Below are 26362 nucleotides of genomic sequence, written 5' to 3' on the forward strand. Positions count from 1 at the left end.
CTACCGGGGGAGGTGTCTGCAGGCGGGGCGGGGGGGGGGGGTGGACAGTGAATGAGCCCCCCCAAGCTGCGTGCCGGGGTTTGTTTAGGGAAGTAGAGGCGTGCTGGGGCGCAGTGCCAGCCCCCACCGTGCCCGCAGCCTTCTGGGGCCTCCGGGAGCTTCAGTCGCAGCTGGAACCGTCTGCCCTTCCCCAGGGCCCAGACAGGTGGGGCCTTTACGGGGCTTATGGGAGTGCCGGGGTTCAGGGTCCTCGGCGAGTGGAGGGACAGTGCTGAGGAGCCCCATGCGGGCTGTGAGCCGGGCACCGCTCACACCCTGTCCCCCGCAGGTTCTTGCATCTGGCACCCGGCGTGTCGCCAAGCTGCCCGCACAGAAGACAGAAGCAAGGTGGGTCCCTCCTTCCCCGGGCGGGGCGATGGGGCTGACGGCATGTCCTGTCTGTCCTGCCCACCAGCTCTGGCCGGGACGACACGGATGTCACCGGGGTGGGGCCCCACAACAGCTGCAGGGCCCAGAGGGCAAGAGGGTCATGGGAACCAGACCGCATACCCCAGGGGGGCCCCTCAGCTCCGTGCTTGGCCGCTGCCTGGGTCACATGACTAGGGCACCCCCACTTCTGGGTGTGGTGACCCTGCTCTGGGTTCGGGGGCCTCTCAGGGGACAGCACCCGGAAGAGCCACCGTCCTCAGCACCCAGAACCCTGTGGGCACTTGGGACCAGCTGAGGCCCTTCATCCCAGCTCATGTCCAGGAGTGCTGGGCCCCGGTTGTTGGACCCTGCGGGAGCTTGGGGGTGAGGTGTGAGAGTGGGGGTGAGAAGTGGCTGCAGCGTTGGGGCAGGCGGGGCTGGGACAGAGCCAGACCGGGAGAGAAGGTTCTGGCCACGCGTGAGGAAGGGCAGGGCTCCAGACGGGGCTGCAGAGGAGCTTGCCAGGACACAGCTGCCCTGAGGTTAAGGACAGTGCCTGGGGCACCATCAGGCCAGCATCCTTCACCTGACTGACCTTGTCAGTGGGTTGAAGCGAGCGCCCTCCCCCCAGAGGTGGCTGAGTGTCCCCATGGTGAGGGTCAGCGTGGGGGTCACTGCTGACCCCCCATCAGAGCAGATGGCGCTCTGCTCCTGGCGGGCTGTGCGCTGGGCTGGGCTAGGCTGGGCTGGGCACGGGGCAGGGCCTGGATGCTGGGGCTGTGTCCGGGCACTGGGGCAGGGGCTGGTGGGTGCCAACTCCGGGGTCCATGCCCCGCCGCAGGGCCCCCGTGCATCTCCCCTGTGGGCCTGGGAGCTGCACGGGACGGGCGAGCGGTCACCTGCTCCGCCTGCCCCCCTAGCTGCTTCCCCGGCTCCTGTGCTGGCCGTGCTTTCGCCTGTGCTTGGGAGCTTCCCTTGGGCGCCCCTGGATTCAGTTCTGCAGAGATGGGGGTGGTCTCGCTCAGGTCGGCCTGAGGCCCAGTCCTGGGACCCCCATGCAGCAGCCCCGCTGACTCACGCCACAGGCCTCATGCGTCCTGGCACGCCTCACGTGTCCTGTGTGTCCTGGCACGTGTTCACACATCCTGGCATGTCCTCATGTCCTGGCGTGTCCTGGCACGGCCTCACATCTCATGGTGTGTCCTCACATGTCCTGGTGGTCATCACCTGTCTTGGCCTGGCCTTGTATGTTCTGTCATGTCTTGGTGTGTCCTCATATATGCTGGTGCATATTCGTATCTTTACATGTCCTAGCGTGTCCTGGTATGTCCTGGCATGCCCTGACTGTGCTCACAGCCCAGGAAGAGGCACCGGCCCTGCCCAGGCTGTGACATGTGGCCGTCTCATGGGCGGGCTCGGGCCTGCAGTATCACATCATCTGGGCTCCAGAGCCTTGGGGAACTGGTGGGAGAAGTGGGGCTGGGGACATTTTCCCCTCCCCCAAGGTCCATGTCCAGACCTTGTGCTGAGCTGGAGCTGAGGGGCCAGGCATGAGGCAACAGGAGTAGCAGGGGTGGGGAGGAGGGGAAGGAGAGGAGGGGAGCACCTGGAGCAGGAGGACCAGCACAAGGGCAGAGAAGGAGCAGGAGTGGGGGGAGCAAGTGGAGGAAGAGCAGGAGGAGGTGGGGCAGGAGGAGGGGTGGGGGAGGAGGAAGAGAGAGGAAGAGTAGCCTCAGGGAGAAGGGGAGGGGAGGGGGAGCCTGGCCAGCCGGGAGTGCTGAGGGCCCGACCCCTCTTTCCTTGCAGGTGCAGAACCTGCTGTGCAGTCTGGGGTCCCCGGGCAGTGCGCCCTTCGCCTTACAGGTCGGTCGCTCTGCCCCTTGCAGCCTCCTGTCCCTCACGTATTGTGGGGGCCTGGCAGTGTCCCCCTGGTGCTGGGGCAGGCGAGTCCTGGCGTGTCCCTGTGTCCCCACGGCTGTCTCTGTGCGTGTCTCTATGTCCTGGCGTGGGTTCCCCCCCGGGGCTCAGAAAGACTTGAGCAGCTGTGGGGTGCTAGGGGTTGGGCTGCCCTCACTGTGCCTCACCCGTGTGGTGCTTGCACCAGGCCCTGGGAGCCCTCTGACCCCTGTCAGTCCCGTGGCAGCAGGGAGGCCCCTAGGGGTCTTGTTCAGCTGTGACAAGGCCCCAGAATGCGGCATGGGCAGGCCAGGCCGTGGGTGCTCAGGGAACGGGTCTGAGGGGCCGGTGCAGGAGGGCCCAGAGGGGATGGCTGGGTGATGCCACAGAGGAGCACGAGGCGTGACGTGTTGGGGAATGTGTTGGGGGCCAGCCTGCGGGAGAGGGGTGCACCTGCCCGGAATGCTTCAGCATCCTGGGACGAAGCCCGAGGGAGCAGGGCCAGATCCCGGCCCCAGCCTGCCCCCCAGACCCAGCTTCTTCGCCCTCCAAGTTAGAAACCCATCCCGGGGCCAGCCCGGCTGTCCTGAGAATGCTTCTAGAAGGTTCCTGACTGTCCACTGCCCCCCCCCCCGCCCCCCAGGAAACCAGGACTTCCTCTGAAAGCATCGTCTCTGCACCCGCCTCCAGCACGTCCGGGTCTCCGAGCCGGGTCATCTATGTGAGTGGAGGGGGGACCCAGCGGGCAGACACCCAGGGATGGGTGCAGGCGGGCACGTGTCGCCGTGTGTGGGGGTGCAGGGCTGTGGGGCTTCTGAGCCCCTGCCCCCTCCCGCATGCATGCCGGGTGTGTTGTGTGCTGTGTGCATGTGTGTGTGTGCGCTCTGCGTGACACGGGTACTGATCTGTGTGTTCAGCACGTCTGCTGGCACAGGCAGACGTGTGTGTTGGGGCACATTCCTGTGTCTTTTGTGCACTTGCAGGTGCTTGTGCGTGTTCCAGCTTGTGTGTCGTGTGTGCTCTGTGCATTCGCTACGTGTGTGTGTTGTGTGCTGCGTGTGTGCATGTGTGCCGTATGTTGTGTGTGTCTGTGTGGTGCCTGCGTGGTCCTCGGGTCCTGCTGGGTCGCAGGTGGGCATGGGTGCTCCGAGGCTCTGCTCTGGGCGACAGGCCGTCCCCTGTGCCAGGCGAGGCTGGGTGATGAGATTCTGGACTACCGGGACCTGGCAGCGCTGCCGCGGAGCAAGGCCATCTACGACATTGACAGGCCCGACATGATCTCCTACAGCCCCTACGTCAGCCCTGCGCCTGCGCCCGGCCGGGTCGGCATCCAGGTGGGCCCCGGAGGACGCCCCTGCCGTTTTCCTCTGTCCTGGGTTCCGGGAGCTCGTCCCCCCCACCCTCCCCCCGGTCCCAACCCACAGGGACACCTGCCCGCAGGCTCAGCAGTGGGCAGGGCCGTGCGGCCACTCACAAGGTCACTTTCTGTCCACAGCCTGCGCAGGTGCCCTCGCCAACACTGACAGAGGTAACTGTTCACCACGCCCCCTGCCCGCTGCCCGCTGCCCCCTGCCCGCTGTCCCCTGCCCTTGCAGAGCTGTTGTCCCCTCCCTCCACCCTCCCTGTGTCCGGGTTCCGGTGGCTCCTTCTAAGTTGCCCCATGCTCGGCTCCCTGCTGCATGCCCGGCCAGGGGCACCTGCCTCTCAGGGACCCAGAGCTTTTGGGGAGCCAGACCTCGCAGTGACCCCCCCAGAGTGCCACACACCCAGGGCCCAGCAAGGGGTGGGCAGCTGCCCCTCTCCAGCAGGTCCCTAGCACAGGGACAGAGGCGCGTGCCTGAGCCCCGCATGCAGGACCAGGACAACAGGACGCCCACCCTGGCTCTGCACCTTCTCGGGGAAACTGAGGCATGGAGCCTTCCAGGTTGCAGCCCCCTGACTCAGCAGCACATACCCTGCAGGTCCCTGCACCCCTCACTCCCGACAGTGGGTACAGGCTGCCACCCAGATGACTAGGGCAGCACTTGCTGTGGTGGGCCAGGGTGCTCCCTGCACCCCCTTGCCCCTTGTTGGGTCCCTCGGAGGGAGCCCAGAGCCACATGGTGTGCCAGGGCCCCCGGGGTGTGGATGTGCACGATGACCAGTGGGGGGCGCCAGTGAGCACAGCCTTTGGGGCCGCCCGTGGTCTCTGCCCCTCTGCCCCCGAGAGCCTCTCCCCCCAAGCTGTGTCAGTGAGCTGCCCTGCATCCAGCGGTGGGGTCACCCGTGCAAGGGGCGCCAGCCTCCGGCTTCCCCTGGCATGTGGCCAGGGAGCCACGAAGTGGGGGGGGGCTGGGAAGACAGAGTGTGAGGGCAGAGCCCCGAGGAACCTGGGGGTGGGGCCAGAGCAGAAGCACAGAGCCCCACCCCTCCAGCCCCACACAGGCCCTCAGCAAAAGGCAGCCAAGCCGGTGCCCCCTGCTGGCCGCAGATGCACCACAGGGCTTCACACGGCCTGCCAGCCAAGCTTGGGGTCTGCCCGGGGGCCGGGCTGCAGCCCCTGCCGCGGGAGAGGAGAATGCGGACCCTTGCTGGCTCTCCCTGGGGTCCCAGGGGCGGTTGGCAAGCGGAGGGTCCCCAGTGGGGTCCAGTGCCGCCTCCGCCCCTGCGGGCAGGGGGTGGGGGGCCAGCGAGCCTTTGCCTGTCTGCAGGGGGACCAGGACGAGCGTTCCTGCAAGCAGTGCCGGACGTCTAGCCCCAGCTCCACTGGCTCGGTCAGCCTCGGCCGCTACACCCCCACCTCTCGTTCGCCCCAGCACGGCAGCCGCGCAGGTACTGCCCAGCAAGTGGCCACGCCAGGGAGCTGCTCTCCCGCCCTCGGCCTCGGGAGAACTGGCGTCCCTGGCCCCAGGGGAAGAAGGCGGCTGGGTGTGGGCTGGCCAGCAACTGGCCTTTCCTGGGAAGCAGCTATGGCCACACGGAGCCGTTAGGGGGCTCTGTCCAGTCTCAGCTCCCGGGCGGGAGGGGCCGGGAGGCAGGTCCACACGGCAGAGAAGCCCGACTCACCCGCTTGCGCCCTCACTGCCGTTCTGGAGAAGACCAGGGTCAGCCCCGGGTCCCTTCGCCCCTGCCTGGCGTCCAGCTTTGCATCGCTGTCCCTGAGCTTCAAACCCGAGTCCCCAGCATGTCCAGGGACATGTCACACCCGCCTTTTTGAAGGCTTTTCCCTGGGTGCGGGCGCTGAGCTTGGCAGCCCCTGGGAAAGTCTGAACTCGCTCATTGGCGGGTCTCAGTGACTACCCGCAGCCAGTGTTCCGGCTCCGTCCTGCTCGGCAGGTGTGTGGAGAGGGGCAGGCGGGGGAGGGAGGGAGGGGTAACCACGTGAATAAATAAATGAGCAGGTGTGAGAATGGGAGCGTGAGGGAATGCGTGAATTGAATGCATGAATTGCATGAGTTATGGGTAAGGGAGGGAGTGAACTGGAAAGTGAATGAATGGATGGGAGTGAATGAATGAGTGAACGAGGGAGTGGGTGAACTGAATGCACGAGTCACGGGTGAGTGATTGGGAGAGTGAATGAGTGAATGAACGAGTGAGAGGGTGAATTTGGGAGTGGATGAGTGATGATGGGGTGAGCGGATGAGTGAGTGCCGAGTGAGTTTGTGCGTGTGGGCGGGCAGCACATGAGCCTGACTGAACGCCCTTTCCAGGTGCCCTCTGGCACCCTGACCACTGCATTTCAGTGGCCTGCACTGGCCTTGACCAGCCCGTAATGGGTGATTGCAGGGCAGGTCATTCCGGGGTGCCCGGGGACCTTCCTCCAGGCCCCACGCAGGGTCAGGGCTGAACCGCAGCAGCCTGGCGTGAGCGACCTGCTGACCCTTCAAAAAGGCACGCGTCCTTCCGGGGGAACGGCGGGGGCGGGGAGCGTTGGCATGTCGGGCCGGGCGGGCCGGCTCTCACTCGCTCTCTTGCCCGCAGCTGGTACTGTGAGTGTTGGTACCAGTAGCTGCCTGTCCCAGTCCCAACACCCCAGCCCCACCTCCGCCTTCAGACACCATTACATCCCCTACTTCCGAGGTAAGGCGCGCAGGGTCCCGTCTGCGTCCCGCATGGCCCCTCGTCTGCCTGTGCCCTGCTGTGTCTCATGAGCCCCTTGTTCTGTGTTCGTGTTCCTCGAAGGAGAGCGGGGCAGGGCCGGGGTCCCCAAGTCCATCTGCCCTCGATTGTGACCTGGCATCTTCACCGTGGCCTGTGTGTGCTTCCCCAGCTCTGTGGGGCAGCTCCTGCCTCGTGGCAGCACTGACAGAGGCGTGGGGAACGCTGGTGGCTCTGCTCCGCGACTGCGTCTCCCGCCCACTGGGGCTCCTTCGGAGGGTCCGTGGGTCCGCCAGCTCCACCCCCGGGCCGGCTCCTGGAGGGAGCCTTTCACTTCCAGGGCCCCAGAAAGTCACAAAGATTAGGTGGAGCCACATACCTGGGGACAGGCATGGCCCCCAAGATCTCTGTGCCTGTCAGCAGCAGGGCACCCCACGAACGGCTCCCCACGGAACAGGGTGCACTGTCTGTGGGTGTCCTGGGGGGTTGTGCTGCAGCCCCCGAATGCGGTTCAGGACCCTCGGCCCAAGGCTGCAGAAGGGGTCCCTTGGGGGTGCTTGGACGCTGCCATCCCGAAGTTCCTGAAGCCCCACAGCACAGTGGCCCCCTTGGCCCAGGGGTTATCGCCAGGGGCTGCCCCGCAGGCCTGGTGCTCGGCTCAGAGCTGCCCTAACACGTGAGGATGCAGTGTCATCGCTGGGCACCTCCAGGACACATAGGCATTCTGGGGCAGGCTGGGGTGATGCTCCCTAAAGGGGGGGGTCAAGAGGGGACACTTTCTCCTCCCACAATGTCCCCTCGCGCATACGCAGCCCTGCAGGGGGCGCTCTCCTCCCTCTCTGTCCCTGTCAGGCACACAGCGCCCTGCTGGGGGGAGGGTCGGTCTCTCCCCTCACTGTCCCTGTCATGCCCTGCGGGGCGGGGCACTCTCTCCCCTCACTGCCCCCCCAGCGTGCACACTGCCCTGCAGGGGGCGCTCTTGCATGCCGGTCTGCCTTTGCCGGCAGCTTCCTTCCCTTGGCTGCAGCCCCCCAGGCCTGGCTGCGGAGGGCCTGAGACTCTGCACTCCGCTCTCATGGCCCAGCTGTGCCCTCTCTGGGATCAGCCCATGGCCGGCCCTGGGGCCCAGCCGTGGTGGAGGGCGTGGACAGCAGCAGCGCTGCTGTTCAGGATGACAAAGGACACTGGGTGGCAGAGGCTGTGCCTGGCCTGGTGCTGACCCGGGCTAGGGCACAGGTCCGTTGGTAGCTGAGTGCAGCCTCTCTCTGAGGGGCCCCACAGATGCCCACCACGCACCATCTACCCCTGGGCCCACACCCCGTGACCCACAGCCGAGAGCCTGGCCCCGGGTGGACATGGGGCACACCGCCCTGGGGTGCAGTGGAGGGAGTCTGAGGGACAGTGGCATTCCAGGAACACGGGGTCAAGGTCAGGTCCCTGCAGCCACTGGCGCCCGAGGCAGGGGGGGCTCAAGGGTGCCTCTTGATCTGTCACCTCGCTCCTCGGAGGGAGTCCCAGGTGGACACTGGACTTGGGGTCAATGTCCAGTGCAGGAGGAGGCAGGGCGGGGGTGGGGGCGCAGGGGCTCTGGGCGGCTGGGTGACTGCAGTGCCACACTCTACTCTCCTCCACCTGCTGCCTTGTCCCGCCTGGAGGCAGTGAAAGTGGCCGGAGCACCCCCAGCCTCTCGGTGGCCTCGGACGGGAAGCCCCCCCAGCCCACCTACCAGCAGGCCCCGCGGCACTTCCACGTCCCAGGTAGGTGTCCGAAGGCCTCGTCCCCAAAGTTCTGCTCCCCTCCCCGTGAACCTGCCTCTCGGCCCCACCGCCTGGGATCCGTCTCTCCTACCCGTGTGCCTCCTCTCTGGTGCCCTGTACTGCCCCCACCCGATTTCCTCCTCATGTGTCCCCCTCCCTCCGGGAGCCAGCCCTGTGTGCCTGACGCTGCCCTCTGCTCTCCCCAGAGACTGGCATCAAAGACAACATCTACAGGCGGCCTCCCATCTACAAGCAGCATGGTACGCCCCGCGAGTGCGAGCCCGAGCCCACCCGTCTCTGCCTCTACGTGTGCCGTGGAACTGGGGCGGGGGGGGGGCAGCAAGCTGGCCCACATGGGGGCTCTGGGACTCCAGGCCCTGCCCACATGTCGGGGCTTCAAGGGTGTGTGTAGCCAGGAGGCCTCGGAGACCCTCAGGCTGAGATGCGCCCTCAGCTGCCCAGGGTGCGGAGATGCCCCTCTGACCCCACAGTGCTGTCAGGGCCAGGGGCAGCATCAAGGGCCCAGTGCTCTGCCCCTTGCAGGTGCCCCCCCCCCCAGTGCTCGGAAGCAGCTAGACCAGCCTGCCTGCAGCCTGTGGTCCCCCTCTGAGTCTCGGCTTCCTCCCTCCCTGCCCTGGCCCCTGAGGTGGATGGGGAGGCAGGGTCTGGGGTCTATGACTCAGGATTCCCTGGGTAAAGTGCTTGTCCACACGTCCCGGAGCAAAGAATCCTGTGGTGCAGGCACAGCTCTGCACAGCTGTGCAAAGCCCCAGGCCATTGCCTGGTGCTGCATTCCATCCTGCTAGGAAGAGGCTCTGCTGGGCCACTTCCAGGAGGTGCCTCATGTCAGGGGCTGGCTCCACCCCGCTGCACGGATTGCCCAGATGGAGTGAGGGGTACGGGCACCCTGCAGGCACCACTGTGGGTCCCGTGAGACCCTCTGGGGAGCTTGTCCCGCGAAAGCCTATGCATGTGTGTGCGTGTGCGTGCAGTGCCGTGCGTGCATGCGTCTGCAGTGTGTGCATACTGTCTGTGCACAAAGCCACAGGGCTTTGCTTGGATCTGTGGCCCCTTGGGAGTCCTCATGGGCTCCTGCATCAGCTAATCATGGCCAGGTGATGGTGCTGAGTTGTGGGGTCAGTTTATTCCTCGGGTGTGGAATATTCAGAGCTGAAAGCGGACTTGGGGGGCTGGAGAGAGACAGCTGGAAGGGCTCTTGCCTTGCACGCAACTGTCCAGGCTTCAACCAAGGCACCAGATAGCCCCCAAGCCTCACCAGCAGTGACCCCTGATCCAGAGCTGGGTGTGGCCCAGGGGCAGGGCAGATGCCACGTGTGGGTGAGGCGCGGCCACGCGAGTGCACTGCTCGCGTCTCTCCAGCGCCTGTTCCAGTCACAGGCCTGGCTCGGTTTTGGTCTGCACCATCTTCTCCATGTGTGGGGACATGAGCAGCCATGGGCAGCCAGGCTGGGGGTGCAGAGGGACCCGGGCGGAGCTGAGCGCCGACTGGGCTGGAGCTTGCTCCCTGGCAGCATCGGAGTCGATGCCCAGTTATGAGCCAACTGGCATGGGCTGACCCCCAGCTCTGCCTGTGCCTGCCCCTGACTGCTGGCATTCTACTGGTGGGGCCTGTGCTTGTGCTTCCTTAGTGCTAACTCTGGTCCGTTCATGGCTTAAATTCAGAAATTTTTAGAATCCTGGGATAGGGGAAGAAAGAAAGCACTAGAAAATGGGTGGGAAGACGTGTAAATGTGGGCTGGGGGGCGGGCGTTTCTGGCGGGCTGGGAGCCCACTGGGCCAGCTTGGCCTCACCCAGAGCCCAAGGATGTGGCCCTGGCCCTCTCTCCACCTCAGGGACCTGTGATGGGGCATCTTGTCCTCACACCCACACACACATGCACACTCAGTCACACACACACACCCATACACACCCACTCATGATCACATCCATTCATACACTCCCAGGGATCCTCATTCACACTCACGTGTGCTCACACACCCGCTTCTGGACACTCTCACGTCCACTCATACACCCACTCACACACACACACCCATTAACACAGAGGTGGCTGACCCGTGGGCAGGGCTCTGAGGCAGGGGTGAATAGCCATTCCCTCCCTGCTGGTCAGTGACAGAATCTGAACCCCTAGACCCCCAGGCTCCTGCCCTCTGTTGGGGGCTGCAGCCTCTGAACTGGGGACACAGACATTTGACGTTTGCCAGTCTCTAAGGAGGTATCGGGAAAACAGGGCTCCTGGGGCTGATAGGAGGGACCCCCAGTGGCCCTGCAGAGTGACCAGCCTTGCAGCTTTCTCCAGCCAGATGGAGCTGGTGTCCTGACCTGGGTCCCACTCACCTCCAGTTCAGCTTGTGGCCAGGCCCCAAGGGCATTCCTGAGCAGTTGGCACGGGTGTCTGCTGGGCCCTCCTGTTCGGATTGAAGGTGACCAATTCCAGGGAGGACAGTGAGTGGACCAGGACGTGGTGGCCCCCGGGGACTGACTGTGCCCCCCTTGCTTCCTCGCATGCCCCGCTGCCTGGCTGGGCACTGTGCAGACCAAGGGCCTGCCTGGATGCCGCTCTGCCCCTGCAACCGTGTCGGTGCCCACTCAGCCCCCGCTGGGGGGAGGAGAGAGAAGCAGAGCAAGGCAGGTTTCAGGAAGGGCAACAGACCAAGGCTGCCCGGACCCAGCAAAGGGTGGGTCAAGGAGGACAGGCAGACTGGGATGGGGTGGGGAGTGGGGGAGTGGCTGAGTGGATGGATGAAAGGTGGGTGACAGCGGGAGGGGTGGTCATATGGGTGGGTGGATGGATGCATGGATGGATGGGTTGGTGGGTGGATGGATGGGTGGATGGGTGGGTGGATGGATGCATGGATGGGTGGGATGGATGGATGGGTAGGTGGATGGATGGGTGGATGGGTGACTGAATGGGTGGATGGATGTGTAGGTGGATAGATGGATGGATGGGTGGGTGGGTGGCTGGATGGGTAGGTGAATGGATGGATGGATGGATGGGTGGCTGGATGGATGAATGGGTGGCTGGATGGGGGATGGGTGGCTGGATGGATGGATGGGTGACTGGATGGGTGAGTGGGTGGGTGGATGGATGGATGGATGGGTGGGTGGCTGAATGGGTGGATGGATGGATGGATGGGTGAGTGGATGGATGGATGGGTGGGTGGGTGGATGAATGGGTGGCTGGATGGGGGATGGGTGGGTGGATGGATGGATGGGTGGTTGGATGGATGGGTGGCTGGATGGTGGATGGATGGATGGATGGGTGAATGGATGGATGGATGGATGGATGGGCGGGCTGGCGGGTGATTACACAGATGGGTGGATGGATGAATAGGCTCGTGGTTCATGTACGTAGGTAGGTGAATAGATGAACAGTTGGTTAATGGACGGATGGGCATATGAGTGGGTGCTGAGTGGGGAGGACCGTGGGTGATGACGTGTGCATGCCTGGGTGGGTGAGTAGTCAGAAGTGTAGAGGGAGGAGTGGAGAGGAGATAAAAGGGGTTCCAGGATGCTTGTGGGCATGTTTTCAGACAGGAGTGGGTGTGCAGAGGGGTGTGGGAGGGTGGGCTCTGAATCCAGAAATAAACTCAGTGTGTCACATGCTGGTCCTGCTGAGTGACCAGGGGACAGGGGGGTCCTCAAGGCAGCCCCTAGCAACGCTCAGCGGGGCCGTGGGACGTGCCTCATCTCTGGGGCCAGCAGCCTACTGCAGTGAGCCCCAACCCCATCGTCCCCCTCAGCACCAGGTGCCCGTTCCCTGCTGGGTCCCAGCACCTGCTGACAGGCCTCCAGAGCAGCCGCGTGATGTGCTGGGGGGCCGGGGCTGACCTGGGCCCCACAGGGCTTTGCTTGGATCTGTGGCCCCTTGGGAGTCCTCATGGGCTCCTGCATCCAGCCTTGGTGGGAGCAGGGTCTGTTCCCTGGGTCAGCCCCACAGGCCTCTGTCAGACCCCTCCCTTCCTACTGAGAGGCCCCCAGCAGTGGCCACTCTGGGCTTGCGTGTGTCCATTAGCCCAAGTGTGGCGATGGTTGGGGCATGTGGGGGCTCTGGGGTGCAGCTCCCCATTTCCCAGCCCTCAGGCCCCCCCGGGGGCAGCAGCTGTGCCCCACCCCGTCTGCGCTGTTGCTGCCCCTGGGGCCTGGCCTCCACCCCTCCCTTCCACCTGGGGCTCCCGAATGCGGCTCCTGCATGGGGCGCCGGGCGGGAGGACGCGCGCCCTGTGTGCCAGCCGCCGCCGACTGTGGCCTTATCTTGTCAAGGTCCCTTGGCCCAGTCCCCTGTGTCCAAGCTCTCGGGTCTGATGTCAGTCTTGTCCCTGGTGGTGCGTGGGGCGGGGTACCCCAAAAGGCTGGAAGGCCCCAGCCCTCCGCAGGCCGCAGGTAAGCAGCCGCATGCACGGGGGGGCACAGACGGGGATGCGGAGACGTGTGGGGGTGCAGCTCCGCCGAGGCAAAGGACGGCGCCACGCACCCCTCCCTCAGCTACAGCAGGAGTTCTGGGCAGGCCAAGGCGCAGACAGGGGTGCGGGGATGAGGGATGGGCCCCCTCGGCCCTCAGGCGCCATCTCTTGAGCACGCTCAGCATCTGTCCCAGTCATTGTCTTTCCTCTGATATGGTCAGGCTGGAGCCATAGCATAGCAGGTAGGGCGTTTGCCTTGCACGCGGCCGACCCAGGTTCGATTTCTGGCATCCCATATGGTCCCCCGAGCACTGCCAGGAGTAATTCCTGGGTGCAGAGCCAGGAGTAACCCCTGTGCCATCGCCGGGTATGACCCAAAAATGCCAAAAAAAAAATCCAAACTCCCCCGTGATGTGGTTGTGGGGATTGAGTCACCGTGGACTCAACATGCAAGGCAGAAAGCAGGGAGTTGGGTACCGGCAACATGGGCGAATCCCTGGGCAGGGGGTGGCGGCAAGCGCTCACTCTGGGGTCACCTGCGCACCTGCTCCTGGCTCTGTGCTCACGGGAGAGAGGGACACCAGTTTCCGACGCGGCAGCCCATTGGGGGCCCCTTGGCCACGTGGGGGAGGAGTGCTGTGCTTGTCTCACTGTCCCTGCGGGTGACTTGACTGACCTCTGCCTTTATCTTCTAGCCGCAAGGCGCCTGGAGGGGGATGACGGGAGCTTCGCAGCAGACAGCAGGAAGGTAACGTGGGCAGGGACGCACCTTGCTCACTCATCAGTCACGGCTCAGACCAGGCAGGCAGACACGGGGCCCCGGGGTCTGGGCGACTCCCTGAGCCCCAGAGGAGCGGAGAAGGACAGGCCTAGCCTGTGTGGCCGCTGCCCTACCTGTCCTCTGCCCTTCCTGGGCCCTCAGCTGGGACACCATTTCGGAAGAGAGATCAGCAAGATCCACCAAGGCCCCTCCCTAAGAGAATGAGCAGTGTTGCAGTTGGAAGGGAAAGAGGTGTTGCTGTCTGTACCCTGACCCCCAGCCCGGTCCCCTGCTCCCCAGAATTCACCTCCAGCACGGTCCTGGTGTGGGTGAGCTGGTCCACAGGCCAGACCCCTCCTCGAATATCTTGTCTCCTATGACTGGACAGAATGGAAAACGATGGCAATTAACATTTCAAATCAGCAGACTGGGCCTGAGAGATAGTACAGTGGGGAAGGGCCACACATGGTCCCCCAGCCCTGCCAGGAGTGACCCCTGAGGGCAGAGCCAGCCCTGAGCACCAGTGGGTGCTTTCTTGCCCCAGGAAAGGTCGTATGCCTGACACCATAGTCAACAATTCTATAAGCCAATGTGCCTCTATAAAAACCTGACTAAGTAATCAGGGGCCACGGGGCACCTGCCAGCACCCTTTCCTTGTGCTGGGGCTAGTGTGTGTGTCCTGCCCTCCCCCCACCCCATGCTCGGAGGCCAGAGTTTTGCCCACGGTGCTTCCTGGGTATCCAGTTTCCTGCAGCCTGTGGTTGGGGGTGAGGGGTGCACCGGTCGCTGGCTGGCTGGTGGGCTCACGCTGAGCCTTTCTCGGCAGAAGGCCAGCTGGCTACTTCTCAAGGAGGACGTGGACACGAGGACAAGCTCCCCAGAGCTGGCCAGCCAGTGCCCGTCCCAGGACAGCGGGGCCGACCGGGATGCACTGCAGGCGACGCCGGGGGACAGTTTTTATTCGCGTGAGTGGTACCTCGGAGCAGGGGGCTGTCAAGGCGACCCGAAACCCTCACAGCTCAGGGGCTGCAAAAATTGCAGCCAAGACCCCCAAATCTGAACTCTGTTCAGAAAACAATATAAAGGCTGGATTTGGGCACAAGGCCCTCTCTGCGCGCTTATTTCCCTGGTGGATGGTCAGCCGCTGGGGTGCCCTGCAGGCGCCTCAGCTCCTGGAACACCGGGTGAGAGCCAGCTTGTCCCTGGGCTGAGTCCCGGAGGGGCGTGGGGGCCGCGCCGGCAGCTCCTCCCTCCAGAACAGACCTGCGCATGGTCGGGCAGTGAGAGTTGGGGGCAGACAAACGCTGACTGATGACCGGTGGTGAGGGAGGGGACGCAGGAAGAGGCACTTCGTGGAAACCCAAACCCAAGTGTGTGGGTACTTTGAGGCCGTCAGGCCGCCCACCCGCTGCAGCCTGACCTGGGTGCTTGCTCCCGGCAGGGGTCCCGGGCCTCTGCTGACGGTGGATGGGTTTGGGGGAGGCTGAGAGATCAGAGGCAGACCCAGCGGGCTTGCAAGGCACTGCCGAATGCATGAGTGCGCGGGCCAGCCTTAGCGCTGGCAGGTGGTGACAGGTGGGATGGAGGCCCTGGGCTTGGTCCACAGTCAGTTGTTGACCCTTGTCACCGTGCAGTACCGGCAGAGCCGGGCCCCTCGGGAGAAGACTCAGGAGCAGCCTGGGCTCGGCTGCACCGCTGGGCGGTGCTGGTGCAAAGAGCCCCGGCCAGCACACGGGGAGGTCGCACAGACTCGGCCCCAGGACTCACCAGAGCAGCGCGGGAAGAACCACAGGCCGGGCAAGGGTCAGCAGCTCCCCACTAGGGCCTCCCAAGGCCTTTCTCTGGGCGCTTGACCTTCGCGCCGCATGATTGGTCCAGAGCAAAGCTTGGCCGACACATGATTGGCTCAGATCAAACTTCCCACCCTGTGATTGGTCCAGAGCAAGGCGTGGTTGATACGTGATTGGCTCAGACTGAACTTCCCATCCCGTGACTGGGCCAGAGTGAGGCTTGCCCGACACATGCTTGGCTCAGATCGAGTTTCCCACCCCGTGATTGGTCCAGAGCAAGGCTTGTCCGATATGTGATTGGCTCAGACTGAACTGCCCAGCCCGTGATTGGTTGGCCTGGACTTCGGTCTTTCTTCGTCCGTCTCCGGTTTCCCAGGGGCCGGTGTTTGGGCTGAGCGCCCCCAGCTGCCCTCATGGCCGGGGGATTGGGGTGTCAGGGCCGCCTGGCTGTCTGGGGTCTTGGGCAGGCCCTGGGCCCTTCTTGCGGCTTCCGAGCACGGACAGGCAGCCCCTCGCGGGGACCGGAGGCTGCGGGGTCCCTGCCGTACCCATCCTGCCCCAGGAGCCTGCCAAATGTGGGGTCTTTGCTCCCCACAGCCACCTTTCCCAACAGGGCCTCCGCCTACCTTTCCTCACCGTCGCAGGTGCACTTCACTTCTGTCCCCCGGACGTGGCCTCGTCCTGCCCGCGGGACGGAGAGGGGGCGCGGGTCCTCGTGTGGGCGCAGACCCTCTGGGGGACTCTGGTACAGGCTTCCTCGTTCTCTGCAGCCTCTGGGGAAATCAGGCCGAGTAGGGTCACCCAGGCAGTGCCCAAGGTGTTTTACCCGGGAACCTCAGTGCCACCCCTGTGCCATGGCCAGGGATCACCCTCAGAAACACCACCCCCGCGCTGTGCTAAGCGTCTTGGGGCCTGGGGGCAAGCTCCCTGGGGGCTCCTGGAGTAGGGTCTTAGGGCACACGTTGTAAGGGCGCCCACAGCATGTGGAGGCAGGATGGTGCATCCAGTGGCCCTCAGCCCCCAGCTCAGTTCGTGACCTCATGGCCCTTTGGTATCTGACCAGGTGTGGACAGGGTCCCCTCACACACCTCAGCCACGTCCTGGAGCAGGTACTCACAAATGAGACCCCCGCTTGTCCCTATGCATGCCTGACCATACCCGACAGCTCTGGGGTGATGCAGAGGGGTCCATGCTTGGTCACCTGGGACGGGGGCTTCTCTGGCCAGTGTTCTGGGATCATGGCACCCTCTGCCCCGGCTCTGAGCGGATGCTGGGGGGCAAAGCTGAGGGTTAACGGGTTCTCCTCTGTCTCCACCAGGCGCCTTCGGTCCCCACTGCTGGTTCCTGGGGCCTCCCCTGCCTGTGAAGAGCAGGGTCTCCCCACCTCCCCGTGAGGGAGCATTGGGAGAGCTGCCCTCATGGGGCAGGCCAGCTGCCTGGACACTGCCACGGGCATGATCGGACTGGACTGCGTCTCCCCACATCACCACCACAGTGTGCAATGAACAGAGAGAGATACGGGAGCGAGACAGAGACACAGAGAGACACACACGGGAGTGGGGTGGGGGAGAGGGAGAGACACGGAGAGATGGGGGGCGGGGAGAGAGATATACGGAGAGACGGGGAGGGGGAGGGGGGGAGAGACCGAAGGAGAGAGAGGGAGAGAGCAGGAGCGCTCCCAACATTACAGAACCACAGAGGCCGCCCATGGATGACTGGGCCTGGCTGGGCACAAGCACAGAAGCGCAGTGGATTTTCCACCAGGCCTGGGTGGCTCAGCCCATGGTACCCTTGTGAAATGAATCGTTATAAATCATTTCTATGGGACTGAAGAAGTAGAAAATCTTCCGGGAGAAATGAATGCTATAAAAATGAATCAGGTGACTGGAGCGCTCTGGCCTTCAATCCCTGGCACCCCATATGGTCCCCTGAGCACTGCCAGGAGTAACCCCTGAGCATTGCTGGGTGTGATCCGCGCCCCCCCCCAAAAAAAAAGAATGAATGGGGCTGGAGCAGTTGTACAGTGGGGAGGGCGCTGGCCTTGCACGTGGCTGATAAAGGTTTGGTCCCCGGCATCCCCTACTGCCAGGAATAATCCCTGAGCATCGCTGTGTGTGGCCTAAAGCCAAGTAATCAGAAAGAAAGAATGAAATGGCAGTGACATTTCACTGTCACTGAAGGGAATGAAGACTGGTCGAGGAGCCAGGGGCCTGGTTCTGTCCTGGACCCTTCTGATGGCCGAGTGCGAGGTTCTGTCCTTGAACAGACAATGGAAATTCCCCACTTGGAGCAGAGAGCAAATAAGGGGGACAGAAGGACAGGGCTGCATCCGTGGGCCCAGAGGAGAAGGCAGGGCCTGAGAGATAACAGCAGGAAAGTGGCGACGTTCAGCCGCGAACAAACGCACAGATCTAGGTAGCTGCGAGTGCAGAGAAGCGCGGGGCCTGACAGGCTGCGCAGACCGCAGCAGGGGCAAGTTGAGGCAAGGAGCCAGGGCCACACGGGAGGGAGATCTCAGGCGCGCAGGGGACACTTGCCATTGGCCGTGAGGTGTTCTCTGGGGTGAGGCCCCTGTGGGGGCGGTGGGAATTGGCAGGCACAAGAGGAACCGGGGAGGAACCCTAGAGGGGGCCCAGTTCTGCAGGCGCCCGGGGGAGGACAGTTGGGGAGGACCTTGGGAAGGTCAGAGTGACGTCACAAATGGCTGTCAGGCTTGCACGTGCCTGTGCACACACATGTGCGCCAGGCTCACACACATGCTTGTACGCACACATACACACCAGCCCATGTACTCTACATGCACACATGGATAACAGGTCTCTACCTGCGCACAGATATTAATATTTATAAGTGAATATATGTACGCTCGGATCTTGCGCACACACTTGTCTTCATGAATACCCATGTCACATATACATGTTTGTGCATGTACTCACATGTGTCAGACTCCTATACACACATACATTATCGTGTGTGCATGTATGCATGGCTCCTGTACACACACAGGTACACACACAAACATGTATGCTGGTCCCTTGGCCCACATGTGAGTGCCCTCCCTCGGCCTAGCATCCCGGGCTCAGTCTTTGGCTGGTGCTGGGGTGGGACACGCAAAGTAGACGTGCCCTCTCTCTCTCGGGGTTGCTTCGGTCTGGGGCCAGCACCAGGCTCCAGAGGGGCGTGTCGGGCTCCACTGCAGGTCCTCTGAGTACGTCCTCACCCAGGGCCGTGCGGGGTCTCCACCCGCATCAGTGTGGCTCAGGAATGCCTCAGAGTCCGGGGACACCCCGGCCAGTGCAGGGAGTACTGGGTACAGCACCCCAGGGTACTCGGATCCCTCATTTCGAGCTGTTAGAAATTGGAGTTCTTCATGACTTCCTCTGTGGAAAGGAGACCCCTCCCACGGGCTGGCCTAGCTCTTCGCGTTGCCGGGTGAGGCCCTGGCCCGAGAGGTGCCCCCACTCTCCGGGCAGAGAGGGCCACGCCCGTGTGACCGGTGTGTGTCTTTTCAGGATGCCCCCCCTCCAAACCCGACCCTCTCCCGGGACATGGAATCAGTGGTCTGGACCACCGGGTAGGTACCGCCCACCCGCCACCGCACACTAACAGCTGTCCCCACCCCTTCTGACCACAGCCGGGAGGAGGCGCCCTGGTCCCCACCTGTCCCCTCTCCAGCCCAGAGACAGTGCAAATCTGGACGTGTTCATCCTCCCACCCCAAGGAGGCCTTGCAAGGTGCATGGGCTGGGGGTCAGCAGACACCCCCATTCCCCGGAATTGAGCAGTTCTGCCTGCCACAAGCTCGTGCTCACAGAGCCACGTCGCCTCCTATTGTCGTTGTCTCTGTGAGTAAGCTTGCCAAGGCTTTGGTGAGGACACGGGCAGCGCCCTGTCATGCTCATGAGGTCACTGAGGTCACGTGCAACATGCATGTTTCCGGTTGTCCCGAGCAACATGACCCGTTTCCAGATGTGCACTTGACACAGAGCTTGAGTGTCCCCCAGGACCAGGCCCTGCGAAGAGCCACTAATGTTGTCACCTCAGTAGGTCTCCAGAGAGAGACCCCAAAGGGTGGGTGTGGTACCAGAGGCACAGGACTGCACACACATGCACCCACAAGTCACACAGTTCACACATGTTATCCAAACACAATCCACATGCATGCACATGCAGTCCACACATACAATCTACATACATGTACCTGCAGTCCACACATGCAATATACATACCTATACCTGCAGTCCACACATTCTATACACTTGCATCTCACATGCATGCATATGCAGTCCACACGCTATCCACACATGCAATCCACATGCATACACATGTAGCCCATACACGCTATCTACACACAATCCACATACATGCGCATGCAGTCCACATGAATACACATACAGTCCACACACAAAATCCACATGCATGCACATGCAGCCCACACTACCCACACACAATACATATGCAGTCCACACACAGTATGCACACATGCAATCCGAATGCGTGGCATATGCAGTCCATACTTGCTGTCCATACAATACACATTCATGCACATGCAGTCCACATACACAATCCACACAATGAAATCTATGCACATATAATCCACACACGAAACCCACATGCATACAGTCAATGTGCATACAGTCTATGTGCATGCAACCTACAATCTACACACACTTCACATACATGCAGTACACACAGTACACATGAAATACACAGGCACAGTGACATGCATGCAATCCGTACTCACACTTCTCCACGTGCACATATCTAACACACCCACAGACCCCCTAAACACACATCCGCACACACTTCCACGGCCCACTCACAGGCACACAATGCAGTCGTGCACACATGTGCACTCACACCCACAGAACACTTAGCCTTGCATGCACAGTGCACTCACCTGAACACACGTGTGCACACAGTTCACACTGTACTCACCGCGCACACTCACATGCACCTGCACACACGTGCTCGCACACGTCCTCCATAGGCAGCGCATCCTGTCAGAGGTGGAGCAGGACAAGCTGCCTTCCAGGAGCTGCCGGGTGCGTGTGTGAGCCACTGAGGCGGGTGGGGGGGGGGGACGGGAAACCTCGGGTCTACCTTGAGGCCAGAGCAAAGTGGGTGCCCAGGAGTTGCCCAGTGCCATGGGCCCTTCGTGGTCTGACCGGTGCATCTGCATGGTTGGCGCAGCCCCTCCCCACTAACTGGCCACCGTGGCTGCTGGCCCGCATGCAGCACACACCTCCCTCCACAGGTAGCGCATGTTCTCAGTGTCCAGCTGGGCCCTCCCGGGGGCAGCACGCATGCTGGGGGCTTCTCTCGCAGCCGCTGCTTTGCTGTCTGCTTGGGACCTGTGCCTACTCTGGGAGTCCCGCTGGGGTGACTGGGACAGAAGTCCCTCTGCACACTGCCCCACGCCCAGTGCTGAGCAGTTTGTCTGAGGGCATGGAAGTGAACGAGAAGGGCAGACCCTGGAGATGCCGACCCCAGGACCATCAGCTGGGGCCACTGGCCAGCTCACGGTGTTCGCAGATGTGGAGCGTGGGGCTGGTGTCTCCTCAGACCTCTCAGACCCAGGCGCCAGCGTGTGGCTGCTCCTCAGCGGGAAGGGCGGGCATGGTCCTGGGCCTTGGGTCAGCCTGGCCTGTGGCCTCCCCGTGCCCACTGGCGCTGGCCCCATTGCAGCCGCTGCCCGCTGCTCCCCACGTCGCTTGTCTTCTTTCTGTGTCCGGGAAGGGCTCCAGGTGTTCTGAAGTCCCGGCACAGACGGCGACCCGTTAACTCCAAATCACCGAGGAGGACGGGAACCAGGGAGAAAGGAAGCCAGCACTGAACCAAAGAGCAGCCCACAACACTGTGGCAGGGAGCATTTTGCTTCCTGGTGGCCACGGAAAGAGGAGCACTCAGGTGGGGGGGGGAGCACTCACAAGCTGGAGGGAGAGGAAGGGAGCACTCACCAGGTCCTGTCCCAGCAGTTAATAGAACTCATAGTCCATGCTACCTGCCTGCTGTGCCCAGATCTTGGAGTAGCCCCCAAGCACCACCAGGCATGGCTTCCCAAGAAAAAAAATGTTTTTTGAAGAAAGGAGGACTAGAATGATCCTCACGCACAACCACACAGTGTCAGTTTAACTCCTGACACTGCGTATGGTTCACTGAGTGCAAGCAGGAGTAGCAACCAGCAGTCAGCTCAGAGCACCTCCAGGTTGGCCCAGCCCCTCCCAAAGTTTTTTAAAGGAGGGAGAGAAGGAGGGGTGGGAGGAAGGGAGGGAGGGACGCAGGGGTGAGTTACTTTCTGGGGAGGGGAGAGGCTTCCCCGGTTTCTGCCGTGGGAGAGCGTCTGTGTGGTCAGCCGGACAGGGCCAGCTTTCCTCCCCCTGAGGCCTGGTGCCTCCAGCCCCGGCTGCCTGCCTGCTGAGGAGGCGGGGCCGCACTGCCCAGACTGAATCCTGTGCCCGGCAGAGGCCGGAGGTGTGTGAGGGCTCGTGGTTGACTGGGGCATGTGGCTTGGGCAGGAAGGCAGCCCTGGTCCTCATACCCGATGTAGACAGCCGGTGCGGGGGGCCTGGCACTGACGTCATCCCCGGAGCTCAGGAGCGGACACGGCCACCTCCATGGGCTGGGTCAGGCGAGCGGTGGGCAGAGTGGCTTCGCACTTGCCGAGAGGAGGGAGGCTCAGGGTCAGAGCTGAAAGGAAAACCCAGGTGCTCGATCATGCTTAGTCTCTGAGCTGCTGTGTGGCCTTGCTGTGTAGCTGAATCTCTCAAAGCCTTGTCCATCATTGACTTGTGGATGGTCACGGGGCCTCCTGAGGTTGCAGATTAGAAAACGAAGGTCCAGCCAAGTGGGGGAAGGGGTGAGCACTTCGAGCTTTTAATCCCCTGGGGCATCTGCTAGCGGCACCAGCTGTCCCACCTCTGTGGGTTCCTGACCTCTCAGCTCTTGGCTCGTGCCAGCTCCTCCCCCAGAAGCTACCAGAGAGCCACACCCAGCAGGCCTTGCGCCCCTGCCCCCCGGGGCTCCCCTGTGTGGACCTGTGAAGCCGGAAGCAGCTTTGACCTTGAGGGTGAAGCCTGGGTGCCCAGCTTGGGGGCTGGAAACCTGCAGTGCTGAGCGGTGGGCACCAGGGGACAGTGTTGGGCTTCATATGGGGCGGAGACACAAGTGGGGGGCCATGGTGAAGGAAGGGCCCCTAAATTGCCCTTGAATACTCTTTAGGGGTTGTTATTGGGTGAGTCAGCAGAGGGCCTGGGGGCGATGGCGGGATGTTTCCAGAAAAGCCACATGTGAGATGTGGATGTGAGAAACCACAGAAGGCTCAAAATGCCCATACAGACCCTCAACTCCCAGCGCCCCTGGCCTTGGTCTCTCTGTTAGGGTGTCTGTGCCTCAGGGCTGCGTCACCTGGCACCCAGAGGACAGTGTGGCGTGAGGGACTTGGGGGCTGACTGCGGTCCTCACTGCTGGATTCCAGAGATGGCGGCCGGCAGGGCGGTGCCAGCTGTAGCCGGGCACAGGAGGGGTCAGCGGGTAGCATGGCTGAAGGCTGTGGGCCGGTCCATCCCAGGGGCCGCCTCTGTGCACCCCTGCCCCCCGCTGCCCTCTCTCTCTCTCTCTTCCAGAATGCCAGTGCGGCCCCCTGGGGAGCAGACCCGGATGCTGGCTGGGGCACGCGAGGTACAAGAACCGGGACCCCATGGGTCTCTGGCTGGGCAGGGGATCCTACCCTGCTGAGTCTCCCTGCCGTGCTGCCCCCCTGGGGGCCTCATGCACTGGGGTCCATGGGCTGCTCCAGAGTATCCCCAGACCCTTCTGTACCTGTCAGCTGCCCTCCAATGGGGCAGGTCTCTGGGGGTCTCCTCCTTCTGACGTGCTCCCCCCTTTCCAAGAGGCTTCCTCCTCCCTGAAGTGCTCTCTGCTTCCCCAGGTACTTCCAGAGATGTTCCTTCTCTGAGGTACTCCCGGAGATGCTCCCTCCCAAGATGCTCTCTCTTTCCCCAGATGCTCCCTCCCTGAAGTACTGCTGGAGGGTGCTCCCTCCCCGAGGTGCTCCCCCTTTTCTAGGCACTCCTGAATGTGCTCCCTCCCTGAGGTGTTCCATCCTTCCACAGATACTCCAGGAAGTGTTCCCTCCTCCCTGAAGTGCTCCTTCCCTGAGGTGCTCCTTTCTAGTTGCTCCTCCTCCCTGCGATCCTTCCTCAGGTGTTCCCATCCTTCCTAAGATGTTTATCCTCAGCTATGCGCCCTAGTCCTAGATGCTTCCTCTCCTGTCCCATGGTGCTTCCCTCAGGTGCTCACCCCCCTCACTGAGTGGCCTCCCCCGACTTGTTGTCTCGCTCACTGGGAGGGGCTGCGCGGTCACTGTGCGTGCATGCAGGTGGCCTGCTGCCAGCGGGACGGTCAGCAGGGGCTGTGGGCAGGGCCGGGTCTGATGAGGCGCCCGCTGCCTCCCTGGGCATCAACCAGGACGTGTGTGGCAAGTTGGTGTAGGGGTGTGGGCCTGATGCAGGGCTGGCATCGCTGCCCATCCTGGGCTGCCTGTATGGAGCCGGTCACTCGCCTGTCACCCCAGGGTGACAAGGACTGCTGGGCTGTCCAGCACCTGCCCCTCTGCCTCCGAAGCGCCAGGCTGCAGCTGGTGCCCACTGTGGCTGGGGCTCTAGGGGCACTTGGGGAGCAGTCACCTCCCTTGAGCTCTGAGGGTCACCCTGAGACAGGTGTGCACCAGGTCCCAGAGAGGGCTCCACGAGATCACGGGGACTCGGTCTGTGAGCCTGTACCACCAGAGCTGGGGGCCCCTGTTCACAAAAGAGGGACTGAGGGATCTGGGGCCCAGAAGCTGGGAGGCCCATGGGCTGCTACCCAAGACTGGCTCCAGGGCTCAGCGGGGCCGTGGCTGCCTCGGGATTGTCTCCTGTCTTCTGACCATGTGCCTGCCCGGCCCCCCAGGCCCCCGAGTCCCGGTGCAAACAGGGGGGGCACAGCCCACCTACCTTGGGGTGGGCCCCAGGCCCCGGCTCCCTGGCACCCGCCGCTAAGGCACCTGTGCCCTCTGCCTTTGTCTTACAGAATACAAGGTAAGGATGACCATGATGGGGACCTGGCCCCAGGACCCCGTGCCCAGCGCTGAGCTGCCCCCTGCCCCCAGGTGTACCCGTATGATGCGCTCATCGTGACCAACCGACTTCGCGTCAAGCTGCCCAAGGATGTGGACCGGACGAGACTGGAGGTACAGATGGGGTCGTCCACCCGTCCCTCTGCACCCCAAGGGATTCCTGCAGGGCTGCTGGGCCCAGAGATGGCTCTGCACAGAGCCCACCCCAGGGCCAGGAAGGAAATGCTTAACTGAGGAGTAGTGGGTCTTCCTTTAGTACCAATGCTCTGGCACACTCCTGACAGTCCAGTACCCTATACACTCTGCCCAGGTATCAGTACTCCAGCACTGCCCTATACTCTGTTCAGGTACCAGTATTTTAGGAACCTTCCTCCTGGTCTAGTGCCCCCCACATGCTCTGCCTAGGTACTGGTGCTCCAGGCACACTCCTGGTATAGTACCCCACATGCCTTTGCCTGAGTACTGATGCTTCTGGCATGCTACTCCTCGTCTAGTACCCCACATGTTGAGTCTGGGTAATAGTGCTCCATGCATGCTCCTCCCCAAGTACCAATGCCCCTACGCTCTGCCCAGGTGTTGATGCTCCTGGTATGCTCGTCCCCAATGACTTGTGGTCCAATACTCTGCTGTGAGCATTGATGCTCATGGCACACTGCTGTGAGTACTGATGCTCATGGCACACTGCCGTGAGTACTGATGCTCCTGGTATGCTGTTTCCCAAGTACTAATGCCCTCCACTCTGCCCTGAGTATTGGTGCTCCTAGTATGCTGTTCCCTGGGTACTATTGTCCTATGCTCTGCCCAGGTATTGCTACTCCTGACACGTTCTTCCCTGGTGACACACTATAGAGTTCAGTGCGCTCACACCCATAAGGCTTCCCCTGGGTGCCTGTTCTGGTCTCAGGACCCTCAATATCTGGCCCCGTCAGTCCCCCATTCGGTCCCACCCACGGCCCCCTGCTTGTCCTGCTCTCACTCAGCCCTGACTCCAGGGCTGCTTCTCTGGTCCGGGGGTCAAGCCCTGGCACCCCTGAGAAAAGTCTTCATACTCTGGTCTCCTGGAGGTCAGTGTTTGTCCCCTGTGCACACCCACTGTGGGGGTTCTAGAGCCACATGGCAGGGTCCCATGTCACGGCCCATGTCCCCAACCTCCACTGCTCACAGTGGTGTGACAGAAGGCGGGGCCGTGGGGCCTTGGGAGCCCTTGAGGACTGAGGAATGGGCGAATCAGTGGGTTCGAGACCACACCCGGGTGCACCCCTCTGGCTGCGTCTTTCCTGCCACCTGCAAGTGGAGAAGGGGGGGAGCGGCCAGGGGCCCTGGGCGGCCTATTCCAGGACGGGGCTGGGCTCAGAACTCAGAGGCCCGCCGCCAGCTGCCCACCTCGCTTTCTGCTCCCTTGGGCTGCTGACAGCCCCATGTGCCCTTGTGGGTGGGACGTGGGGAGTTTGCGGTCTGTGGGGGCCGGCACTTGTTCCATGCTCATGGGCAGCTGTTGGCATGAGCAGTGCTGGGTGCCGCCCACACCATGAGCTCCCATGCTCCTGGCCACACTGACACTGGGGCGGGGGGAGCAACGCCAGGACCCTCAGAACACAGAGCTCAGGGTTCCTTCCGGGTCTAGTGCCGCAGTGGGGACAGCACGCAAGGAGGGCTGCAGTGCTCAGCCAGGTGTGAGGTTGAATCAGGTGTGCGAGGGGGAATGCAGGTGTGTGGGGTGAATGCAAGAGTGTTGGGTGAATGCAAGATGTGCGAGGGTGAATGCAGGGCTGTGAGGGTGAATGCAGGGCTGTGAGGGGGAATGCAGGGCTGTGAGGGGGAATGCAGGGCTGTGAGGGGGAATGCAGGGCTGTGAGGGGGAATGCAGGGCTGTGAGGGGGAATGCAGGTGTGCTGTGTGAACGCCGGTGTGTGCACAGGTTGTGGTGCTGGTGGCAGTGCTAAAACCCCGGGCCTCCCACTTTGAGGAGGAGCACATGCGCTGTCACTCCAGCACCTTCCATGGCCAAAGCCAGAGTGGCTGGGCACAGTGTGCACCCACAGCGCCTGCCCTTCCGTGGAGCTTGACCCCTCTGGGGGGCACAGTCTCTGCTCTGGGCTCCGCGGAGGACCTGTGCTGGACACACAAGGTCGCGT

The 26362-nt window shown here is 62.7% G+C and overlaps 2 protein-coding genes across 4 annotated transcripts in view; one reads left to right on the forward strand and one right to left on the reverse strand.

The window, feature by feature from the left end:
• The window catches only part of ABLIM2 (actin binding LIM protein family member 2), a 50441-nt gene that overhangs the window by 22368 nt on the left and 1711 nt on the right, over window positions 1-26362 (forward strand). The window contains exons 8-22 of the mRNA XM_056132922.1: window positions 329-387; window positions 2215-2271; window positions 2948-3025; window positions 3492-3638; window positions 3800-3832; window positions 4995-5115; window positions 6265-6363; window positions 8037-8138; window positions 8345-8398; window positions 13256-13308; window positions 14147-14285; window positions 18623-18684; window positions 22735-22789; window positions 24182-24189; window positions 24261-24341. Of these exons, the coding sequence (XP_055988897.1) occupies window positions 329-387; window positions 2215-2271; window positions 2948-3025; window positions 3492-3638; window positions 3800-3832; window positions 4995-5115; window positions 6265-6363; window positions 8037-8138; window positions 8345-8398; window positions 13256-13308; window positions 14147-14285; window positions 18623-18684; window positions 22735-22789; window positions 24182-24189; window positions 24261-24341 (1148 nt within the window). The remainder of the gene's footprint in view (window positions 1-328; window positions 388-2214; window positions 2272-2947; window positions 3026-3491; window positions 3639-3799; window positions 3833-4994; window positions 5116-6264; window positions 6364-8036; window positions 8139-8344; window positions 8399-13255; window positions 13309-14146; window positions 14286-18622; window positions 18685-22734; window positions 22790-24181; window positions 24190-24260; window positions 24342-26362) is intronic.
• TBC1D14 (TBC1 domain family member 14) overlaps window positions 3229-26362 on the reverse strand; it is a 298797-nt gene continuing 275663 nt past the window's right edge. For all 3 annotated transcript variants that reach the window (XM_056132917.1, XM_056132918.1, XM_056132919.1), the window contains one exon: window positions 3229-3240. The gene's annotated coding sequence lies outside the window, so the exon portion shown is untranslated. The remainder of the gene's footprint in view (window positions 3241-26362) is intronic.

Source organism: Sorex fumeus, unplaced genomic scaffold (assembly GCF_029834395.1).
Source record: "Sorex fumeus unplaced genomic scaffold, SorFum_2.1 ptg000095l, whole genome shotgun sequence".
Taxonomy (NCBI): domain Eukaryota; kingdom Metazoa; phylum Chordata; class Mammalia; order Eulipotyphla; family Soricidae; genus Sorex; species Sorex fumeus.